This window comes from Kogia breviceps, chromosome 2 (genome assembly GCF_026419965.1).
Source record: "Kogia breviceps isolate mKogBre1 chromosome 2, mKogBre1 haplotype 1, whole genome shotgun sequence".
Classification (NCBI taxonomy): Eukaryota; Metazoa; Chordata; class Mammalia; order Artiodactyla; family Physeteridae; genus Kogia; species Kogia breviceps.
The window spans coordinates 112741711-112764832 of NC_081311.1; the positions used below are offsets into that span (position 1 = coordinate 112741711).

Genomic DNA, 23122 nt, shown 5'->3' on the forward strand with positions numbered 1-23122 from the left:
TGAGAGAATAAAGTTAAGCCAGACAATTTGTGTCTCATTGAAAACAGATGTTATACCTCTCTAAAACTGGATGAAATTTAAATTTTCTTTTAATTATATTTTATCAGGAAAAATCCATATTTTCATTAAAAGAGAGTAGTTAAAAAACTTTAGGATGGAAGATTATGTGAATTTGCTGAGTCCATAACATAATTTGATAATTTCCCCAAATTGAAAGCCAATACCTGTACTTAATTCTCAATAAAGTTCAGTGCCTAAGAAATAATAGCAATTTGTGTGTTCTAGTAAAAGTGAATTGAACGTATCTTCAGAATATTTTCATGAAAGAAATACAAGACAAGTGACTGAGTCTTATTGTCTATAGGATTTTACCGATATCTTATTTCTTATGTGTTTAGGATTAAACTGTGGTGCTAAAAACATGATGGTTCAGCTAAGATAGGATATGACGTAGGTAGGAAGTAAAAAGATATTGGTTTCCATTTCCATTCTCTCTATGCTTAAATGTGTAACCTAAGTCTTAAGCTAAATATCAGGTTTGATACCTGCAGTGCCCTGAGTGGATTCAATTTCCCAGGTAGGATTTTGTTGCTTTCTGGTTGGCGGAACTGCCAGACCTTTTTGGACTTTCCACTAAGAACTTGGCATAATCATTTGAATTCAAAATCTCTCCTAAAAATGTCTTTATGGATCAAAGGGCCCAGTCTCAACATCTCTAACACAGAACATTATCAGCTCCTTCCAGGAAGCAGTATCACGTTATTTTTATTGTTACATACACATAAGGATAATTTTATCTAGCTTAGCCCTTTCCCTCATCTGCACAATGAAAACGACTGAACTAAATGATCTTTCCGTTTTCTTCCAGCTTCCTAAATTTTTTGAGTCTATGAGGTAAAACTTTTATGGCAGAGAAACATGTTCTTTGGGTGAATGGAGAAATTGTGTGGGAATGTCCACAGCTATTCCAATAACAAAGTTCCAGAATCCACTTTATCAAGGAGAATTGTGTGTGGGGCTTGGGTGGGGGGAGGAAAAAAAAACAAAAAAAGAGACAGATGGACTTCTTGTGATGATTTAATGTAATGGCCTGGGTCCCTTCTAGTGCCCTTTGGCAAATTTCATTACAATGACCCATAATAAGTAGAAAGGTCTTTCTCTTTCATTTTAAAGAGAAAATGAGTATTCAATTGAGAACAACATAGTAATTATTTGGGGATCATACAAATGTTAATTCATAGAGACAGAAAAAAATAAAGGAGATTATACTCGATAGCTGCAGAAGCAGACAGCTGGACATAGGAATAAAGAGCAGACAACCTCTGAAATGCCAGCTGTGTAATCCTAGGCAAGTATCTTAAACTCACTGGTAATCCTTATTCTGAGCGTTAAATGGAATAACAAATGTAAAGTTCCTGGCAATTTGTGGGATGCCAACACAGGTTAACTCCTTTTCCCCCCCTATAGTATCATGGATGGAATCTCCTCTCCGGTACTTACTGTTTTACAGATACAAAAAAGATGTACACTTTTCTTATCTTTCTGAAACTTTCTATCTATTGGAAAGAGAGGACAAAAAAAGAAGTAAACAATAATAAAAGATAAAGAAGATTTCCTATCTATTATATTTTATTGAATCCTAGGCTGAAATTGTCAATATTATTGGATAAATGAAAGTGGCTATGCTGTATTGAGGAAATGTAAATGATTAGATCCGTACACCTAGCCTTGTACGTCATCATGGAAATAAACTCCAGGATGAGGAAACAGAAGTTATTAGATGTATAAGACAAAACAAATAAGTGTTGATTCTGAAATATAAACAACTTTTGTGGTCAAGAAATAGACTCACTCAATAATTATTTATAATATTCATTATATATCAAATATTGTACTTGACTATGAAAGTACAAAGATAAAATAAAATTACTCTAGTTCCCTTCTTAAACTGGGAACAAGGATGTAGAGAGGCAAATGAATAAATGCATGCATGAATGAATGCAGATGAAGCCCCAAAGAACTGGAAGTTTCCAAAGCAGAAACAAAAACAGTTAAAGCAAAAGAACATAAGCATGTGTGAACACGTACTTTAATAATGGTATACATTTGACTGCCTAATGGATTTGGGAACTTGTTAAAGATCATTTATAATAAATCAAAATTGAAGGTCGATACATACTAAATCTCAAATTTGCATTTAATTTGTATTTGTGATGTAAATAAGAGATCACACATTCCAGCATCACCCAGCTCATTCATTTAATGCAGCAGGTAGTAAATACTCCCTTTTTAGCCAAACAGAAGACATTAGAGAACAGTAATCATAAAACAGTGTCAGGGGCTTTCTCAGAGAAAAATCCAAATTTTTGAGGGATATTTAGGTTGCATTTAGAAGAAATTATAAAATTTAGGCAAAATCTATTCTGGAGAAAACCTGTTCCCTTCTCCATCAAGTCCATGTTGAAATTATTTGTTATAATTTTTTACAACAATTTCTAAATGGAAATTGACCTGGAAGAATAGCTGTCTAAAGATACTGCACAATTTTCCTATGTTTATTATAGAAATGCTTTATTCCTTGTGTGAAATATGCTTGAGACAATTCCCAAAAAGAGTATAAGAATGAAAGTTTACATAACTCAAATGAACTAAACTATCAACAATGGGATAAGATTAATTCTGTATATTTGGTGTTTTACAGATGTGACATATGTCCAGCATCTCTTTCTCATGCTCTCTTTTTAAAAATATTACAGCCAGGGAGGTAAAGACTTGTAAGAAAAGACTGAAGTCTCATTTTAACTTTATTCTTGATGTTCTTACAGGTAAAACCATCTTTTTACAAAACCTTTCAACACTTAATAAATGGCCAGGACTGAGGCTCTAGAGGAAGTTCCCTCATACCAAATTCTTTGACAGTCCAGCCTCATTGTTTTTCCACTTGGAAAAACTATTCATCCAGTAGCTACAAAAGGGTAACTATAAATAGATGTACCAACCAAAGGATTCAGAACCAAAAAGCGCTAAATTAAAGATAAACAGGCATTGAAACAAAGGAAGGAATCATGTGCCATGGATGGTCTTTCTATTCCACTTTAGCTCATAGACTCTGTGTGTGTGTGTGCACGTGCACACGCATGTGCACACTTGCATAGTGACTTGTAAAGATATTGTATCTTCTTTGCCTAGTAAAGGAGTTTGGAAGTGAGAGAAAGAGAAGCACAATATGAAGGAAGAAAGAGATGAGTGTACATTAATCTAGGAGGGGACTAGTCATTAACACTTTTCCCATATATTAATCATATTGCTGATGAAAAAATAATCACCATAGAAATTATTTTCTTGAAAGTGGTATCAGAAAGAATAGGAATTGAACTTAAGCTCAGGAATTTTCTGAAATAGATATTATATATGGAATGTTATTCTTGGTATCTCCTTCTCCTTTACTATTAAAAGTCAATTCAAGAGTATTTTCTGCCCTTTTGAAAACAATTTGAGTTGAGAGAAACTGCACCATATGCTCTGCTTAAGTGCTGAACAATTATATGGTGTATTTGATCAGTTTTGACAGCCAGTCCTGAAACTCAAGCCAGAATCCCCTGCTCTTTCTTCTGCAGCAGGTTCTCGGACTGAATTATAAGACTAATTGAATCAAATTTCTACTTTACCTTGGCAATGTCCTCACAAATCCTACAAGTGCAAAATGGCCTTCTAGATCAGCGTTAACAATTCTATGTGTCATGGTTATTTTACAACTTCCGTTAACAGCATACATTAAATAATGATGGATAAAAATATTTCAATGCCCCTTGAAATACTATGGATTGTCTTACACACCGAAATCATCCCAGAATGATACCTGTCCTCAATTCCTGCATCCTGTATTCACCAAGTAGAATATTTGATTAGGGAATCCTAGTACAACTTATAATCAGTTAAATATAAATAGTTCAGGAAGTTCTTCTCATTCTTTCCTTGAAACATGTCCAAGAATCATGTGGGTTACCTGGATCATTTCCTTAGCATATTACCGTAATCATATAAGGAACGCATGGCATTTACACTAACAGTATATCCTTTACGGTAATATATTAGTGAAATTGAGATGCCCTCAAGATAAATGTCATTAACCTTAGCCACTGATTCTATAATCCAAACCCAAATAACTCTCTAGAGAGTCTCTAAGGGGATGGGCCACTCACTTTGGATACTCATAAGGGTAAAGCAATCTCCCCAAAACTTCTTAATGTGCAATGATCAGTTTAACTTAGAGATACATGCACATAGAACAGAGGGATGGGATCTCACTTCTGAGATGAAATTAACACTGGGGCAATTTATCTTTCACAGCATATTGGGTCAGTGTCAGCAGGCCACAGAGGTACACCTCACGAGGAGCCTAAAAAGACATCTGTGAGATGGAGGAAAATGTACCAATAGTATATATTCAGTCTAAGCTAGTAATGAAATGTCAACCACACCCCAAATGAATGTTCCAAATATACAAAGAAAAAGAGGAAAAATATCTTTTTATATACCTTTCCTTTTTCCACTCAAGATTAGAGATAGGCAAAGTGGACCAACTAAATTGAGAGAGGAAAGGACACAAGAATGAGATAGAGATAAAGCGAGAGGGGGAAAGAGAGAGAGAAAGAGAGAGATTTATTATTCCTCTCTTGATTTTGAAGCAAAATTAAATTAAAATATGTTCATGTTGAATTTTATAAGATACTGTTCCACAAATTTTCTTAGTCATTTTCTGTTCTTATTATAGCTTCTGTTATGTCCACTGTCAGGAAAGACATGACTCATGCCATGACAACCATGAGGACCATGTGTTTTATCACTTCATGGCTCATAGGTGACTGTTTAGCCATATTTGGATCATGCCTCGACTATTATAACCCAGGTCACACAGGTAAAATCAAAATCAGACAATACCTCTTTTAATAAATCACTTAGAGAGTTCACCAAAAATCTAGATTTATTCCTTTAAGAACCTAGTATTATGTAGATAATCTCTGTAATTGCCACTGTTTCCAGTATTTACAATTGAGAGAAATGAAGACAGAGAGAGAAAGAAATGAAGAAAGTAAAACAAAAGAAAGACAAAAGGAATTCATGTCAGAGAAAATACTTTAGAAATATTCTGTTTTGCAGGTTGTCAAATATTTGCAGAAGACAAATACATCTCCTTGGAAAACACTTGGAAAATGATTTCTTTCTTATGATCACAAAGTATGTGGTACGCTTTGCCCCGTCACCACATTAAAGAATTCACTTTGTTGTTTGTCTGTTTGCATGCTAGATTTTTAAAACTAAACAGGGACTATGTTTTTTCATTCTTTAATCTATCCTTTGGTCCAAGCACAGTGCCTGGCACACAAAAAGTTCTCAATAAGTATTTTTGGAATAAATGAAAGAATGGATAATAAATTATTTCAATTTCTTAGGCAGAAAGAAAGTTCTAGTTAATGTTATTGTTGTTATGAATTTTTGACAGGCTAATGCTTTTTCTGTGATATTTCCAACATGATTTCTAATTTATTAACACGTCCTGTGGCTGATCTAATTTTGCAGAGCTACCCATGCAAACAACAGGGTCAGACTGGCCACGTATATGCTGGGAACCATGGTCATGATCTCCCTCCTCTTTTAGCTTGCATTCCAGAAGGTCAATCAGTTGGAATACATCACTGTTTAATAGGGGATGATTTCCAGCCTTCAGAAAAAAAAATATAGTGTAAAAATAAAAGGAAAATTATGCCTTTCTTATTCTTTTTTTTTTTTCCCCCTTTGAGGATGGGTTTGGGGGTTTGGAAATTTAGAAGTTGTAGGGGATTAAAAGAGTAGTAAGTAAAGGAACAAATGAAAGTAAAGCATCTAATGAAATAGGAAGCAAAGACCAAAGAAGAAGGTATCAAAGTATAAGGAGGAATTAAGGTTGAGAAACCAGAGGAAAAAAAAGGAAAAGTAAAGAGATCTGCAAATTATTTTATATAGTTCCACATACATTTTTTTAATCTGATGAACAATTTATTTTTCTATGATATTCACTCTAAAACACTCCAAATATTATATATCACTTTAAAATGAGATTCTGCAGATTCACAAAATTACTAACCTTCTCTGGTACAATTGATTTCATCACTGAAGTCTCCACAGTCATTGTCACCATCACAGGCCCAATGGCCTGGGATACATCTGCCACTGGAACATCTGAACTGATTATCAAAGCAGGACTGAACACAGCCAACCTCATCACTCCCGTCCCCACAGTCATCATCTGGAAAGAAGCATCAACAGTCAGGAGGTGAAAACTGGTCCATGGAGAAACTTTTCCTTATGAAATACTTAACATCTCTTTTTGGTATTGAGAGCTTTCTTTTGTTATTAGAAAAAGGAATGATAAATCAATGATCAACATTTCCCATGAGCAGTGGGAGAATTATTTTCATTTTTATATTGTTTACTTCTGATTGAATACCAACTACTAAACTAAGGGGGAAAAAATCCTAGACTTTGAAGCTTAATTTCTATTTCACTCAGAAATGACTAACCACTGACTAAATAAATCTATGCAACATGAAATAATAATGAAGTGGGAAGACAATGGTGACTGTAGGAATTTTATGAAATGATACAGCTTGTGATATAATTATTGCTGGAAAATTACTATTTAGACCTAGAACCTTTGTGCCCCAGAGTTTATAACTGTACCTTTAATTCAGATCCTTTTTCTCCATTCTCCCACATGAGGGCTCACTGTGTACCCTTCCCCCACTGGCTCTTAAGTGTGTATTTATATCAGGAAATTATTGTATGCTATCATTAGCAATGACTTATACTCTTTATTAACAACTGTTGCAGGAGGGAGGTGAGAGGAATGTGAAGTGAAAACAGATTAAATTGAAATCAATGGCTAAGAAGGTATCGATTTATGTATAATTCATTTACCTGTATTTGGCATAATTTAACATAATGATACAATTGAGTGAAGAAAAAACACCATTTGTACATTAAAAAAAACCCAACAAGGTGACAAAGTTGAGACCATGGATAATTCCAATATAATTTATAAACTACTCCATCCTGAGGTTATAGAGCATTTTACATAAATGCTTTGGGGAGTCTGAATTGTCCAGGTCGTTTCCTCAGTTGTTGCTTTCACTTCATGTTTGTAGACTTAGGCTATGTCTAGCATAATATCAGAAAACAAATCTCCATCACAGCCCCAAGGGACGGATATTGAGCTCCATTTTCCTTAATGCTAATCCCCATGGACGTGCCAGCTGCCCTCTCACCACTTGTCTTGGCCATTTTGCTTGACTCTGCAACCTCCTCTCACAAACTACCTCAGAAAGAGGTGAAGCTGCACAGCAAGCCAGGCCCCCAATCAAATCAGTGCAGTCTAGTGGACATTTGGTACTTGCCAGAGTCGCAGTGCCATTTGCTGCTAATGCATCTTCCACTTCTGCATGCAAATTGAGTTAGTGGCTCACAAGTTAGGAATTCTGTGAAATATATAAAAACAACCAATAGGAAAGATGTTATCAACTGTGTTCCACTTCATTTGTTTCTCATTTGCTAATGTGATCAGAACTCTACCCTTCTCTTCCACAAAAGGCACAGAGAAAACATTAGGTGAGCAAATATAGTGGCAGTAACTTCTTGAGGACTTAGGATACACATACTTTTAATATGTTTTATATGAGTACATTTCAGTGACTGAAAACCAAGGAGAATCACTTGATGAAGGACTGTTTAGACTCATTATACTGCAAGAAAAATAAATAGATGTCAATTCCCTGCACCAAGGGACTCAACCTCCTCCCAGTGAAGAACAGCTGGATGAAACTCTATATTCATGTGCTTCAAAATAAAGTGTGTGCTTTAAAAGGGAAAGGCCTTTTCTGAACATAGAGAGCCCAAGTAGGAAGGTTGGACCCAACTTTGCCTGAGTGACGTCAACATAATAAGTTGAAAGTAAGAAAACAAACACATACGAAAACTCATTAAATTTAGTTTCGTTGGTATCATACAGTTATAGATTTTGAAAGTGTGAATTCTAAGTTAAAAAAAAAAAAAGCAGCTGCATAGCACAGGGAGATCAGCTAGGTGGTTTGTGACCACCTAGAGTGGTGGGATAGGGAGGGTGGGAAGGAGGGAGATGCAAGAGGGAAGAGATATGGGAACATATGTATACGTATAACTGATTCACTTTGTTGTAAAGCAGAAACTAACACACCATTGTAAAGCAATTATCCTCCAATAAAGATGTTAAAAAAAAAAAACCACAAAAATTCTCCTGAAAATCAACAACAGCAAAGAACTGGATTTCAAAGTAAAATTTTACTTAATTAAATCAAAAGACCTCCTTTCCTAACCCTTAGATAACTATGACAACAAAAATTAAAAAGCAAAATACAGAATTAGCACAGAAAACAATTCTAAAAGGAGATCACTAGCCAATTCAAAGGATTGGTAAATTCAGCAGACAATTTTGTCACAATAAGATCAGATAATCAAGACTGATTGCAGGAAAAAAAGAAAGAAAAAAGGTAGTAATAATAAGAGAAAAGATAACTGCAAACAGTTCATCCAAGGAATTCAGAGCAGCTTACTAATATTTCCCAGGAGAAAGTTTTTCGTATGGTGAAAGTAATTCATGTAGAGTTTACATGATTTGCTCAATATCAGAACATTTATCTCCCAAGACAATATTCATGGAATCATAAATCCTCACACACACAACCTATTTAATAGACATTAAAAAAATAGAAAAAGGAGAATGAAAAACCTCCGTCATTTCACTGGCATAAAGGCAGAAGAAAAGGACACATGGAGACAGAACTGTGGCCCATATTCTTTATTATTGTTCCTCTCATAGGTGGAGCCAAAGTCATTTTGTGGCAAACACTTGGTTTTCTCTCTAAGACAAGTGATGTAGAATCATAGCCTATATTTGATGGCAGGGGGACCAGCAATATTTTCAAGTTTTATTTTGTAGCTTGTCTCAGAGCCACCAAGGGGGTGGAGCAGCTAGGCTCAGGCTGCCCAAACTCCTTCAGCCAAACCTGTTCACCTCTTACCTATCTACACAATTATTTATCTACCTATAGTTTTAATTTTTGAGTTTTGAGTACTATTTTATTTGGAGAAAAATATATGAATAATAACAATATATTTCTTTGCTCAAAAAAAAGAAAGAAAACCATTGATTATATCCAATTATTTCAGCCCTAAAGAAACTGAGAGCATGAAAGTTAGACTTGCCTAAAGTTATATGTATTTCCTTAAAAATAGGTCTTTAGAATTCAGTTCATCAAACTCTTCATCTATCACTCTATCTATAACAACCTCGTACCAATTTCCTACCTTACTTTCATTTACCATCCATGAATTACCTGTTATTTTACTCTACCCATATTTTTACTCTACCCATATGTATTTTCAACTTAAAGGTTAATTACTTCTCATAAAATGTTTCATTGTGTAAAGGAGAACTTCCTTGTGTCTAGCAGAAATGAGTCCCTAAATACTTTCACTTCTTTAGCATTTGGTTCACAAGTTTTTGTCCATACCACTCACTATTTCATAATGTTGGAAATTTCAATCATTTTGAATCTAGATCTTTTCTTTAAATTCTATAATACTATCAACTTTTGATATATTTTTTATAGGACAGACCATACCAAGATTTACCCAATCATTTTTGTCACACTTCTTTAGGCCTTTTGTTTGTTTGTTTTTCTTTTAAGTTTTTAAACATAGTCCTGACCCAGGTACTCATTCCATAGAGCCTTAAAGGCTAAATCATGGGGCTCACACATGCATGGGCAGTTTGCTCCCTACACCTTCTCTCCATCATCAGGACCTCTGGACTGTTGGATAAGGCTGACCTCACCCATCATGCCGTCTTCCTTGGGCAAGTGGTTCCCTGCACTGCACCATTTATAAGAAACCATCGGACCCCATATGGCCTTGCTCTCCTCATGGAACTTGGGCCTATTTGGCAGTCATGCCTCCCAGGTTTTCCCTCAAGTCCTCTTCTGGATCATTTCTTTTAAAGAGGACTTTACAAAGTAACTCCAGGTAGTGGTTCCACTCGAAAACTATGTTATTGAGTATTTTCTTAGTACTTCAACCAATGAAGTACACTAGTGAAGTATTTTCAGGAAGTAAGAATTTTAAATGACATTGCTATAAGTCCTATAGAATTTTTGCATTTTCCCTTAAAAACCATGGCATTTTAAAATTAAAAGTCTATATCAACACATATTTTTGGCAAATCATTAGTAACTAGAATAGTAAAATGCAAGCAAATTAATTTTGCGTGATCCTGTCAAAGACCTATTTCGTATATTATCTCCAAAATAATATTTCAAATTTAAATCGTAGGTTAAAATATTCAACCTTGTTCTTAAAATGGTGAAACAATGAGTTACCTTTGGAGTCTGTAAGAACTCTCCCTATCATGTAGCTGAGCTGCGAAGAGTCAGCCAGGGTGATCAGCAGTGATATTCAGTGAACAGACTGTAAGTGATATAGCCATTTTTAATATTGGTAACTTACGCAATGACAATATAAATTGCTATTATTTCATAAATAACATGTAGGGAAAGTAGTGGCTTCACACCAGATCAGGTTGACATGGCATCCTTGACTACCTGCTTCTTCTTAAAAAGCAATTTCTTTGTGTGAATTTACCTTTGAGTATATCCATTTGAAGTACTGGCATAATATCAACAATGGAAATGATTCTAAAACTAAATAAATCTTTACTAAATTTTATGATTACCAAACCCATTTCTTGAGATATGAATTTTAGAATAAGTGTAACTTTTTTTTTTTTTTTTTTTTGCGGTACGCGGGCCTCCCACTCTTGTGGCCTCTCCCGTTGCGGAGCACAGGCTCCGGACGCGCAGCCTCAGCGGCCATGGCTCACGGGCCCAGCTGCTCCGCGGCATGTGGGATCTTCCCAGACCGGGGCACAAACCCGTGTCCCCTGCATCGGCAGGCGGACTCTCAACCACTGCGCCACCAGGGAAGCCCTAAGTGTAACTTTTTGAAGCCAAAAAATGTGATGAGAGCCTAAATATGATTCAAAGATAGAAGTGATAAGGAGGCAATAACTGATATGCAGAGATAGAAGACTATATCAACAGCCATGCATGTAGCAACTCAACAAATACTCAGACATATAAGAGAAAGCACTCAAAAGAGAAATGAAAATGCCCAAGGCATAATTTAATCAATATTCCTAAGTATTTTTTTTAACTTGACAAGATAATGAAAACTTACGTTAATCTTTCAAGAGTCAACATGAATTCTGTCAAAAAAGTGTTCTCCTCCTTAGATAAATAAGTGCTTAATGTTTAGAAGATGTACAGTAGACATGAATAGAGACTTTATATGAAGAATCAACATAAGTTACGATTAAAATGAGTAAGCAACTAAATGCAATGTGTAAGATATGATGAGATCTAATTTTTTAAAATAGCATTACATCTTTAGGCATCTATAACAGGTTAATTTACATTTTAAAATCTCTTTTCTATAAACTTTGGAACACAATAGCCAACATCATAAGTTTTATTAGGAAAAAAAAAATCCCCCCAGGCATTTGGAAACTCCTGAAATTTGGCAATACAGGCATACCTGTTGCAGGTTTGGTTTCAGACAACCTCAAATAAACCAAATTTTCAATAAAGTGAGTCACATGAATTTTTGGTTTCCCGATGCATATAAAAGTATGTTTACACTATACTTTAGTCTATTAAGTGTGCAATAGCATTATGTCTAAAAAACATACATACCTTAATTAATAAATACTTTATTGCTTAAAAATGCTAACCATCATCTGACAACACACAAGCTTTCAATTTGTAAAAACCACAATATCTATGAAGTGCAATAAAGTGAAACACAATTAAATGAGGTGTACCATTGGTTGAGAAATTTCCCATGTGACCTTTAAGATTCTATCCACTTCTTAGATTCTAAGTATAAAAACCAGCCAGCCAAAAAAAGAATCTGGAAATTAGCTCCGTAAAGGTGAAAACTTTCAAAATGAATAAAATAATTGAAAATCCAGTGTATCTTCACTAAGAAAATGAGAGCCATACATCTTCTGCCCACAGTAAATACAACATCTATAATGTGTAAAAAATTAATAAATAGGAACCTCAATTAAATAGAGTTGGGAGACCAGAAGGGGGAGCTCTCACACCCTGGGATGATAGCTGAGCCCAACAGAAAGAAGAAAGACTCCTTTTCTTTCCTGGCAATGAAAAGTCATGAACTCTATTTCTATACGTCTCCCATCTTCCTTTTCCCCTCTATAAAAGTGTTCTCCTCCCTTTATGGGGCTTTGCATGTGGCTCACCATGGTTGCAGACCCTAAACTGCAATACTTTGCTTATTTTGAATAAATCCATCTTTACTGGAGAAATATCTGGCAGTCTATTTGTTTTAGGTCAACATATGCATATAATGCAAATGTGTTCTTAAGCAACTACACCTCATTTCTGATTCATTTTTAACATAATACTTAGTTACATCATTTCTCTTGGAAACCTTGTTGTCTGAGTTTATAGGACCAATAGGTAAATTCTACAGAGAAAAAAAAATTGGGAACTAGAAGAAAGCATAGGGCAAATCACTAAAAAGAATGAATGTATTAATTTAATGGACACATGCAGCAGAGTAAAGTCACTAATTACTCATTTTTATTTCCTTATTAGTAAATCACACAGCCTCTCTGGTCACAGACTCCTGGTTTGTAACATGATCTCTTGAGTCCTTTAAGTCCTAAAGATCAAGAAGTCAGAAGAAGCATTATCTGGAAATGCACAACACTCTAAAAGAATTTTGTGTGGAACAAATAGGGCTCATCACCTGAATAACTCCTGGGATTATCACACCATTCCTATAAAACAAAGTAACTGAATTTCAGATACATGAAAGAACTAACAAATAAAGAAATGTTAAAATTATCTTGGGCTTTTCTCTGAATTTCAGATACATGAAAGAACTAACAAATAAAGAAATGTTAAAATTATCTTGGGCTTTTCTCTGCTTAATAATGCAGTCAAATGTAAAATACATTTTAGAAAGAGTTCCATCAAAAAAGTTTAATACAGGCTGCCACCCATTTTTCACTAATGTTGGAAAATACTGTGTCCATAACTCCTTAGTGTCCTATAACCAGTATCTGATGGTGATAGAGAAATGAGATCTAATGACAATACATATTTTTCTCCTAACAAATAAAACAAAAACTTTTTAAAGCAAACGTAACATTTTCCCTGTTCTTCCATATTAGTGTTAATTATAAAGTTGAAAATAGAATCCAATATTTCAGTTTGTTTCTGGATACTTGTTCTGTTAAAATATCATTATGAAATCTTATATTTGATAAAGACTTAAATGTTATACATAATCTTTTCTTTCTTGATTTTACATAAATATTCTTTGACTTTTGATCTTCCTTGAGACACAAAGATCCAAAGTCAAAGAATATCATGTTAAAACTACAGCAAGGAAAAGAAAACTGTATTTTATTTCTATAGTTACTTCAACCTCATAGAATATATAATATGGATTAATGGACTGTTAAAAAATCTTCCACTGTTGCAGGTAGTATGCTCAATTTACCTATTATATCTTTCACATAAAATTTATTGCCAGGTTACATGTAGGCTATTGTGTAAATGGCAACAATCTTCTCTTTCTCTCAAGGGTAATCATATTTGGTATGGTACTTATATTTATCTAATATACAAAGCTTAGAGAAATGTTTCCCAGTGAGGTAGATTTCAGATCCAATTTATGTTTTTTTCCTGTCTCTAATATAGGATTTTCCTAGTTATTCCTCTTCCTTGGCCCCAATATGAATATTAATAAGTAACTTATTGAAGTTTCAAAATACAGTTATCTCAGGTTTGTTTGAGAGCATATATTACACATCCTATATATATGCACTTTGTTTTTTGGGGGGTTTGTTTGTTTGTTTGTTTTTGCGGTACGCGGGCCTTTCACTGTTGTGGCCTCTCCCGTCGCGGAGCACAGGCTCTGGACGTGCAGGCTCAGCGGCCATGGCTCACGGGCTTAGTTGCTCCACGGCATGTGGGATCTTCCCGGACCGGGGCACGAACCCGTGTCCCCTGCATCAGCAGGCGGACTCTCAACCACTGTGCCACCAGGGAAGCCCCATCCTATATATATGAATTTGACCTTCGTGATTAAGTGTGTGGAAAATGTATAGAAGATTCAAGTTAAAATAAATGTTAAGAATAATAAAGGAGTCTGTGGTTAGGAAAGTGCTATATAAACATGAAAGATACAATAATACTCACATTATATATTACTATTTATTGAGAAGAAGTACTAGGCTAGCCACATATACATTACTTATACTCTTCACAACAGCCCTGCAATTGTTACTCTAGCCCAAATTTGCAGAAGAAGATAGTATAACTTGCCTAAGGATAGACTGCATAACCAGCAAGTGTCAGAGTAAAATGTGAATGTCCAAAATATATTATTTTTTCACTATACCCTGCTGATCATACCAATACCTTTAAAAATTATATCACAGAAATATTGGGGAAAAGATGAAAAATTTAATTGTTTTTTCTGTGGTTTATGTCTTCTATTTATACTCCAATTCTGATTTTTACCTACTCCAAAGCATATAATTAAATTATAGTTATGGAAAATACCAGTACTTCGTAAGATTATAGCAATTATAGGACTATAGCCTGTGAGAAAATATATAACATTTCTAGTTACTGATGCTACTTGTGGCTCCAGAGAATTGGTACTTATATATAGGACAGACTTCCAAAGATCCAATAGAGTAAATATACTTCGGAGAAAAATGTAAGAGAACAGTGTACCCCAAATTGTCTTCATTTTGCTGCTCTTTCATTGTTGTTACATAAAAACCTTATTTTATATCTCACATATGATGCCATGTATAAAGAATATAAACTTTATAGGTAGGCAAACCTGAGTTCAAATCCTGGTTTTATCACTAACTAATGTGTGACCTTGGACAGTTACTTAATACTCCTGACCCAGGTTCCAACTCTATGAAACAGAGTAGAAAACTACTGCAAAGGTTCAAGATATTCATTCAAGATATTTTACTGAAAACTTTATACCAGACAGAGTTCTTAGAGATACATCACCTAGAATGAATGAATGAATGAATGAATAGAATAGTACTAGGCACTGGGAATACAATTTTCAGCATTTTCTTTTCTCAGAATGTTTATAATCTGGTAGGAAAAACATTTGTAATATAATTAAACAAGTAACTTTAATAAATCTCTGATAAATGCTACAATATAGGCAGTACAAAATGTTATTGCAACACACAACATATGCATCTAAACTAATCTTAGATATTGTGCCCCAGAGGAAGTGTTGTACAAGATGATACAAATGATAGATTCAGGTTAAATCAGGTAAACAGGAGGAAAATGAGTGCTTTTAGAATATTCCAGAAAGATGGCATTTCTGAAGTCCCAGAAGTCAGAGTATATAAAATGTTTGAGAAACTTTAAGAATTTCAGAATGGTTACAATAGGGTGTAAGACAGAAGTAGTGAAATTTTAGGAGCTGTAAATAGACTTGAGAGACATTCAGAAATGATCACTATTGGGACTTCCTTGGTGGTGCAGTTGTTGAGAATCTACCTGCCAATGAAGGGGACACAGAATTGAGCCCTGGTCTGGGAAGATCCCACATGCCACGGAGCAACTAAGCCCATGTGCCACAACTGTTGAGCCTGTGCTCTAGAGCTTGCGAGCCACAACCACTGAGCCCGTGTGCCACAACTACTGAAGCTCGCGCACCTAGAGCCCAAGCTCTGCCAAAAGAGAAGCCACCGCAATGAGAAGCCCGCACACCGCAATGAAGAGTAGTCCCTGCTCGTCGCAACTAGAGAAAGCCCGCATGCAGCAACTAAGACCCAACAATGAAGACCAAAATTCAGCCAAAAATAAATAGATAAATAAATAAATTAATTAAAAGAAAAAGAGAAATGATCACTATTGATATAACAAAGCCTTAGAAGTCAAAGGAACACCCAGGGAGTATATTAAAAATGAGACTGAGAACTGGAAAAAATTACTGAATAGTTCTGGCAACATGGTAGACAAATGAGAAATGCTAGATAAAATAGCAACCAAACATTTTAACACATAGGTGAATATGTAAGAAAATAATATAAATTTTCCAAGTCCAGAAATGAAAATAGTTCAGAAAACTAGGATAGTTAGTGAACTATAACTTGTGTGTGTCTGCGTGTGCGTGTGCGTGTGTGTTATTTTGCTTGCAAAGGCAGTAGAAGAATGATAGAATGATAATGTAGATGCTTGGGTTTTACTTTCATCATCAGACAGGTGACAATTCTTTACTTCCACACAAGGTATGAATCCTAATAGAGACCTTGCATTCTCAGAGGCTAAACCCCCAGTGGAAGGGTGCATGAGATAACATTCCTTCCAGTACAAAGAGATGTTCTAGCCTGGACTGTAAGTGGAAAAACATATACAGTCTCCCCTGGACATTTATAATTATGAGACTGCATCTTAAGTTCTAGTTTCCATAGTTCAGGAAAACTCAAGTTACAAAAATCAAGGTAAAAATTAATTCAGGGAATATAATATTTCTGAGGCTTGTCCAAGTACTCAGAAGAGCTGATCCCAAGACAGGTCTCATAAGACTTCCACAGGGCTGAACAACATAGAAGATAGGCTCAAAATTATAAAAAATAAAAATAAAAAAGGCAAAAGAAAAAAAATCTGGTTAGTGAGATTCAGCAGATCCAACAAATGGCAGAATTAGATCCACAAGCTCTTCAGATATTTTAAAAATATGTGATACAGATTAGATTGAAATATGATAGGTACTATAAAATAGGGAAGTCAAAATTTATTTTAAAAAGAAAGACAAAAATTTTTTTAAAAATGTAAAAAGACATCATGAGAAAAAAACTTAGGCAGACTTGAAAAGCAACCAAATAGAGCATTTAGAAATGTAAATCAGAGCCTTGGAATACAAACTGCATGAACTAGTTAAATTACAAATTAGTACATTTGAAGAAACAATTACTAAACTGGAAAATAGATCTGAAGAAATTTCCATGGTTGTAGTTCAAAGATTAAAAATAATGTGGAAGGGATTAAGAATCATGGAGGACAGACTAAAATGATCAAACACTAACCTAACAGTTCCAAAAACAGTGAAGAGAGAAAATGGAGACAGGTGATATTTGAAAAGATACTTCTTTAGAATTTCCCAGAATTTATGAGAGATATGATTTTAGATTCAAGCACCACAATCTATCTTGAGATAAGTAAGAATAAATTTATGTATAGAAACACTTCAGTAGAAGATCAGAACGCCAAGAGGAAATTTATAAAACTTAAATTAACCTGTAAACAATTTACAAAATTGAATCAGGAATGAAAAATGTACTCTTCTTCCCAAATGAAAAATAAGAAATGAGAACTTTTTAGAAAGCAATTTACTTCCTCTCCCAAAGAAAATAAGGAAAGAATATTTGAAGGGTAGCCAGAGACAGCAGAATCAGAAAAACATAGAAGGGAAACCAAGAAATTGTCACGGAAGACAAGAGAAGAAAGTGTTTCAAGGAGAAACACAGCAGTGATGAAGGCTGCTCAGATAATCTTAAATACAAATTGAAGTGCCCTACCCAGATTAATTTTTTTCCTTGTTGAGCTTTCATGGAATGATCTGGGAAAGAAATAAGTTTCCATTTTCTAGTAGACTGAGTGGAAGATGAATACATAAATTTTCTTCAACTTTCCCAAGACACTGGACTGTGAGGAAGGTTAAGAATTAATATGATAGTTGAAAAGAATCAAGGGAGAGTTAGGTACTTATGCTGGTAGTAACCTTTTTTAAGAGGATGAAAGTTGAACATACATAAGTATAAAAGGAAAGAAGCCAGTGAGTGAGACTAAAAATACAGGAAAGATAAAAGTTACATTTTCTGTTTTTACAATTTTAGGGAAGCAGAAAAATTTTCAAAGAATGCATTCATATCTAACAGTGATGGACTTCCCTGGCAATTAAAATAATTAGTACTAAAGTGAGTCTATATTCAATTCAATTCTAAGGTTAATAAACAGTGACTTTAGATTTTTCAACCAAAGAAATAATTTTTAAAAGTAATAACTTTAGTAAATTAGAAATGCTCAATGAAATGTGGCAGATGAAATAAACAATTAATCAATTTATAGTTTATATCAAAACCCAAAACATATAAGAAGAGGGTATCTCAAGTAAATTAATTTGGGTATGTATTTTAAGACTATATTTCAGGAAATGTTAGTCATGTGCATGTGTGTGTATGTGTGTGTGTACATATAATACCATATCCTCCAAGAGAAAAAGAATAAAACAAATTTTATTTTGAAATATAATAGAAATTCTGAAAGCTATAATTATGTGACATTTTACATATTTGTCTCATTCTAATTCATACTCTGGGATTGGTAATTTTAGCACTGTGTGGGTACAAGAAATAAACTCTTCAGTGCCATGAAATAGTAGTAAGGTTGCTTGGGATACTTTTTTCTGTTTTATTTTTAGCATTTAAAAATTTAGCAAATTATTAATAGGAGTAATTTTCATCAACTTGCTTATACTTATTGATTTTTCATGCAAACAGTATACTTTGGGATTCCTTATTCCTAGCTCTATGGTTGATTGGTTGATACCCATTTACAATTCCGAAATCTTGGTCATGTTTGGACTACCCAGGCAATTTCCTTTTCTTTTATATACAAAAAACCATAATTTGAAAAGTCACATGCACTCCAATGTTCACTGCAGCACTATTTACAATAGCAAAGATATGGAAGCAACCTAAATGTCCATCAATAGAGGAATGGATAAAGAAGATGTGGTACATATATACAATGGAATATTGCTCAGCCATAAATAAGAATGAAATAATGTCATTTGTAGCAACATGGATGGACCTAGAGATTGTCATACTGAGTGAAAGGCAAATATCATATGATATCTCTTATATGTGGAATCTAAAAAATGGGTACAAATGAACTTAGCTACAAAACGGAAATAGAGTTACAGATGTAGAAAACAAACTTATGGTTACCAGGGAATAAGGGGGGTAGGGATAAATTGGAAGACTGGGATTAACATATACACACTACTGGGCTTCCCTGGTGGCGCAGTGGTTGAGAGTCCGCCTGCCGATGCAGGAGACACGGGTTCGTGCCCTGGTCCGGGAAGATCCCACATGCTGCGGAGCAACTAAGCCCGTGAGCCATGGCCACTAGGCCTGCGCGTCCGGAGCCTGTGCTCCGCAACAGGAGAGGTCACGACAGTGAGAGGCCCGCATACCGCAAAAAAGAAAAAAAAAAAAAAAAAACATATACACACTACTATATATATATAAAATAGATAACTAATAAGGACCTACTGTATAGCACAGAGAACTCTACTCAATACTCTGTAATGGCCTATATGGGAAAGAAACTAAAAAAGAGTGGATATATGTATATGTGTAACTGATTTACTTTGCTGTACACCTGAAACTAACACAACAATTTAAATCAACTATACTCCAATAAAAATTAAAAAAAAAAAAGTAACGCACTCAAGGAGAAGAGAAGCAAATGACACTCCAAATGTATCATACAAGTAAGTATGATATCTCCAAGAATAGACAACTTGGTTATTACATCAATACTGATTTAAAGTATGATTATAAATGGTTTCTAAGAGCTCACTCTTGCTCATTCTATTTACAGACGCCCCCCCACCTTAAAAAGACACACAGACCACACTCATACACACACACACAATATAAAAGTTACCAGGCAATCAAATTGTCATTGAGATTCATACTCGCAGATTCTGATTGCAAATGAGAAATCACAGGGTCATTATGTGCACAACAAAGAACATAACTGGAAGTAGCACATTTCAAAAAATGCTTTCTGACACAGAAAACATAAAAACCACTAAATATAACAGAGAAAAAAGTGCACTCAATGGGAAAAGTTCCCATTCTCTTAGGAATTACAGGGGTTAAATCCAGGAGTGAAGTGGCAATATTAATGCTTGATGTCTTACATATCTATATCTATATCTATCTATCTATCTATCTATCTATCTATCTATCTATCTATACTAGTGTACACTTATAGTAACCAGTGTCCTTGTCCTTATTTGTTAGCTGACTACCAAAAGAATTAGTCAGGGGTCCAAATATTTTATTGTACCTACATATATGACTATTTATATATGAAATTATATATAATTATTCCTATTGCTAACATTCAAATATACATTTTAAACTTTCAGCAAGGTACATAATTGTAAATCATTTTAAATTCATAGTTTATGTAACTCTATATGATATGTAAACCCATATTTTAAATTGTCTTATAGAATGAGATCAGCATTGATGTTAATCATTGCATGGAATTAAGGAAAAAGGGGAATTAGTACTACCAACTAACCAATGGAAGAGTGGTACAATTAACTACCCAAACACTGTATTTGGTATTATATGTGGTTCCTATTTAATCCTCATGACTAAAACTACTACTATGAGATAGTTTTTATTATTGCCATTTTGCATGTAAAAGAAAAAACATTTCAGAGAAATTACCTTTCAGTTTTTAAGTTATCCTTCAAAAGGAAAAAATATAGACAGAGAATATTAAAAAAATTAATAAGCTTGAGTAATATCATCTATCCATCTATCAGTCTGTCTATCCATCTATATGTCAAAAGAAATCTACAGCAACCTGTAAAAATACACATTTTTCTTCTGTTCACAAGGGAATTCTACAAAAACAATAAATTCCCAGGCCACAAAGCAAGTCTCGATAGTTTCTGAAGAAGAAATATTATACCAGACTTTTTCTCATGTAACAATTACATTACAATCATTTTTATTAAACTGAAGAAAATCACAAATGATTGATATATAGTCTTCCATATATTTATGGAAGCTGACCAATAAGCAATATTTACTAATCAAATTTTGAAAATTATATACCATTCCAAATGTCTTTATTAAAAATGAGAATTTTACTTTATTTTAGTACTCCACACTTTCCCTTTCCCACTCTCTCAATATAGTTTCTCATTGGTTTTAACTACATCATGAGGTAACAACTTCTTATATTATTATGACAACACATTATTTTCTAAAGTTGTACAACTTTAATTTACTTGTACAGCTTTAATTTAAAACGAACTTACAGAATATTCTAGTTAAGAGGAAGCCAAAAGACAAGTATAATTTTGGGAAATCAAGAAATAGTGGTTAAACATTTTACTGAAGAAATGGAAATAGTAACCAGAAAACTTGGCTAAGAGTTAAAAACGGTTGCCACTGGAGTTGGTGAAAAGGGCGAGGTAAAGTAACTACTATTTTTTTTTTGGTTTTATATATTATCTGAGTTTTTAAAGCCAAATGTGTGTCTATGCACACACACAAATATATGTAGTTATACACAAAACAGTGATAGAGATGGACTAGATTATGGACATATATTGAACCTATAATTTCAGTACCATATAAGGACACAGTACTCCTGTGTAAGAATTTATACATATTAAAGAAGAGGATATGTATAAATTTTTGCTAATAAAAATGCATCAATATTTAGAAAATTCACATATAAGTACATCAATTAAAAATGTCATTAGCCTCTTATTTCTTTCAGAACACTTGTCATAGTTTTTAATTATTTGTCTTTTTGCTGATTGAGGTATGTTCTTTTTTTTTTTCTTCTCTCCCCTAACCTGTAACAGAAACTCTGCCTTTTGTCTCCTCTTATGACCCAGGCGTCTAGAACATAGTAGGTGAGAACACCTGACTTGGTGAACTCTAGAGAACAGAAAAGCTGATATCACAATATTTGGAGAGCAGATCAATAAAGGATGAGGCTCTGAAAAGGATGCTGGCTCAGGAGGATGTGAAAGGATGCTGAGGCTCTGAAAAGGATGCTGGCTCTGAAAAGGATGCTGGCTCAGGAGGTCTCACAGAAGTTACATCCTGACTGCTTTCTGGCAGAGTACCCTGGGGTAGGGTCCCAACTTCAGTCACCTATGATCTGCTCAAATGCTAGAAAAGATCTTATGATAGCAATGAACAGCAACTTGTGATTCAAATATTGGCATATGTACACAGCTTTCTGTTTGCAGAATGCCAACTCAGCATTATAGAAATGATGTTTCCTGGATCAATATAGGACTTCAACCTGACATCTTTCAAAACACTAAATTTAACATTAGAAAATGAGGATTTGGAAATATTGCTATTTTCTGAACTAATTTCAATTGGGCCAACTCCAACTCCAGTTGAAAATATATATTTCCATTTGAGAATATCTATCTATCTATCTATCTATCTATCTATCTATCTATCTATCTATCTATTCTCATTTGAGAATAGAAAATTATTTGAAAGGAAGAAAAAAGAAATCTATAATCTTCTATTGGATGACTACTAGATACTGGATACCAAGTACTATCTAGATTTTGCATATATTATCTCATTTGATTCTGATTATACATTTATATATATGTTTGAGTATATGCATATATGTGTGTGTGCATATATATGTGTGTGTATATATATATATATATATATATATATATATATATATATATATACAATGTGTGTATAACCAATGAGGAAATCAATGCTGCTGAAATCTCTGAAGAATTCATGTTTACTTTTGACAGAAATTTAAAGGCCTGCGTTTCTGTCAGCACCATAGAGGCGGTTATAATTATTATTGCCCAGTGGCTAATGAGCCAGCAAATTACTTCTGTTAGTGCAGAGCTCTAGATACATAGGAAAAGCAAGAGAATTTGAGGATTGGAGGAATATCATAGAGAGATTTGGTGAGAAGTTAACCAGGAGGCAGGGACTAAATTAATAGGTATTAGGAGGGTATTTCAGAAACCTGGATGCGTATTAGAATTACCTGTTCAGCTTTTAAAACTACCTATACTTGAGCCCTCATTATAATTCAATTGGTGGTATAGGGCATAATAAAGTTCCCCAGATGTAATGGACTGAATTGTA

General features: G+C 34.2%; 1 protein-coding gene across 7 annotated transcripts in view; it reads right to left on the minus strand.

The window, feature by feature from the left end:
- The window catches only part of LRP1B (LDL receptor related protein 1B), a 1895525-nt gene that overhangs the window by 738089 nt on the left and 1134314 nt on the right, over positions 1-23122 (minus strand). For all 7 annotated transcript variants that reach the window (XM_067025946.1, XM_067025948.1, XM_067025945.1 and 4 more), the window contains 2 exons: positions 7434-7514; positions 6125-6286 (listed from right to left, as the gene is read on the minus strand). In XM_067025946.1, coding sequence (XP_066882047.1) covers positions 6125-6286; positions 7434-7514 — 243 coding nt within the window. The remainder of the gene's footprint in view (positions 1-6124; positions 6287-7433; positions 7515-23122) is intronic.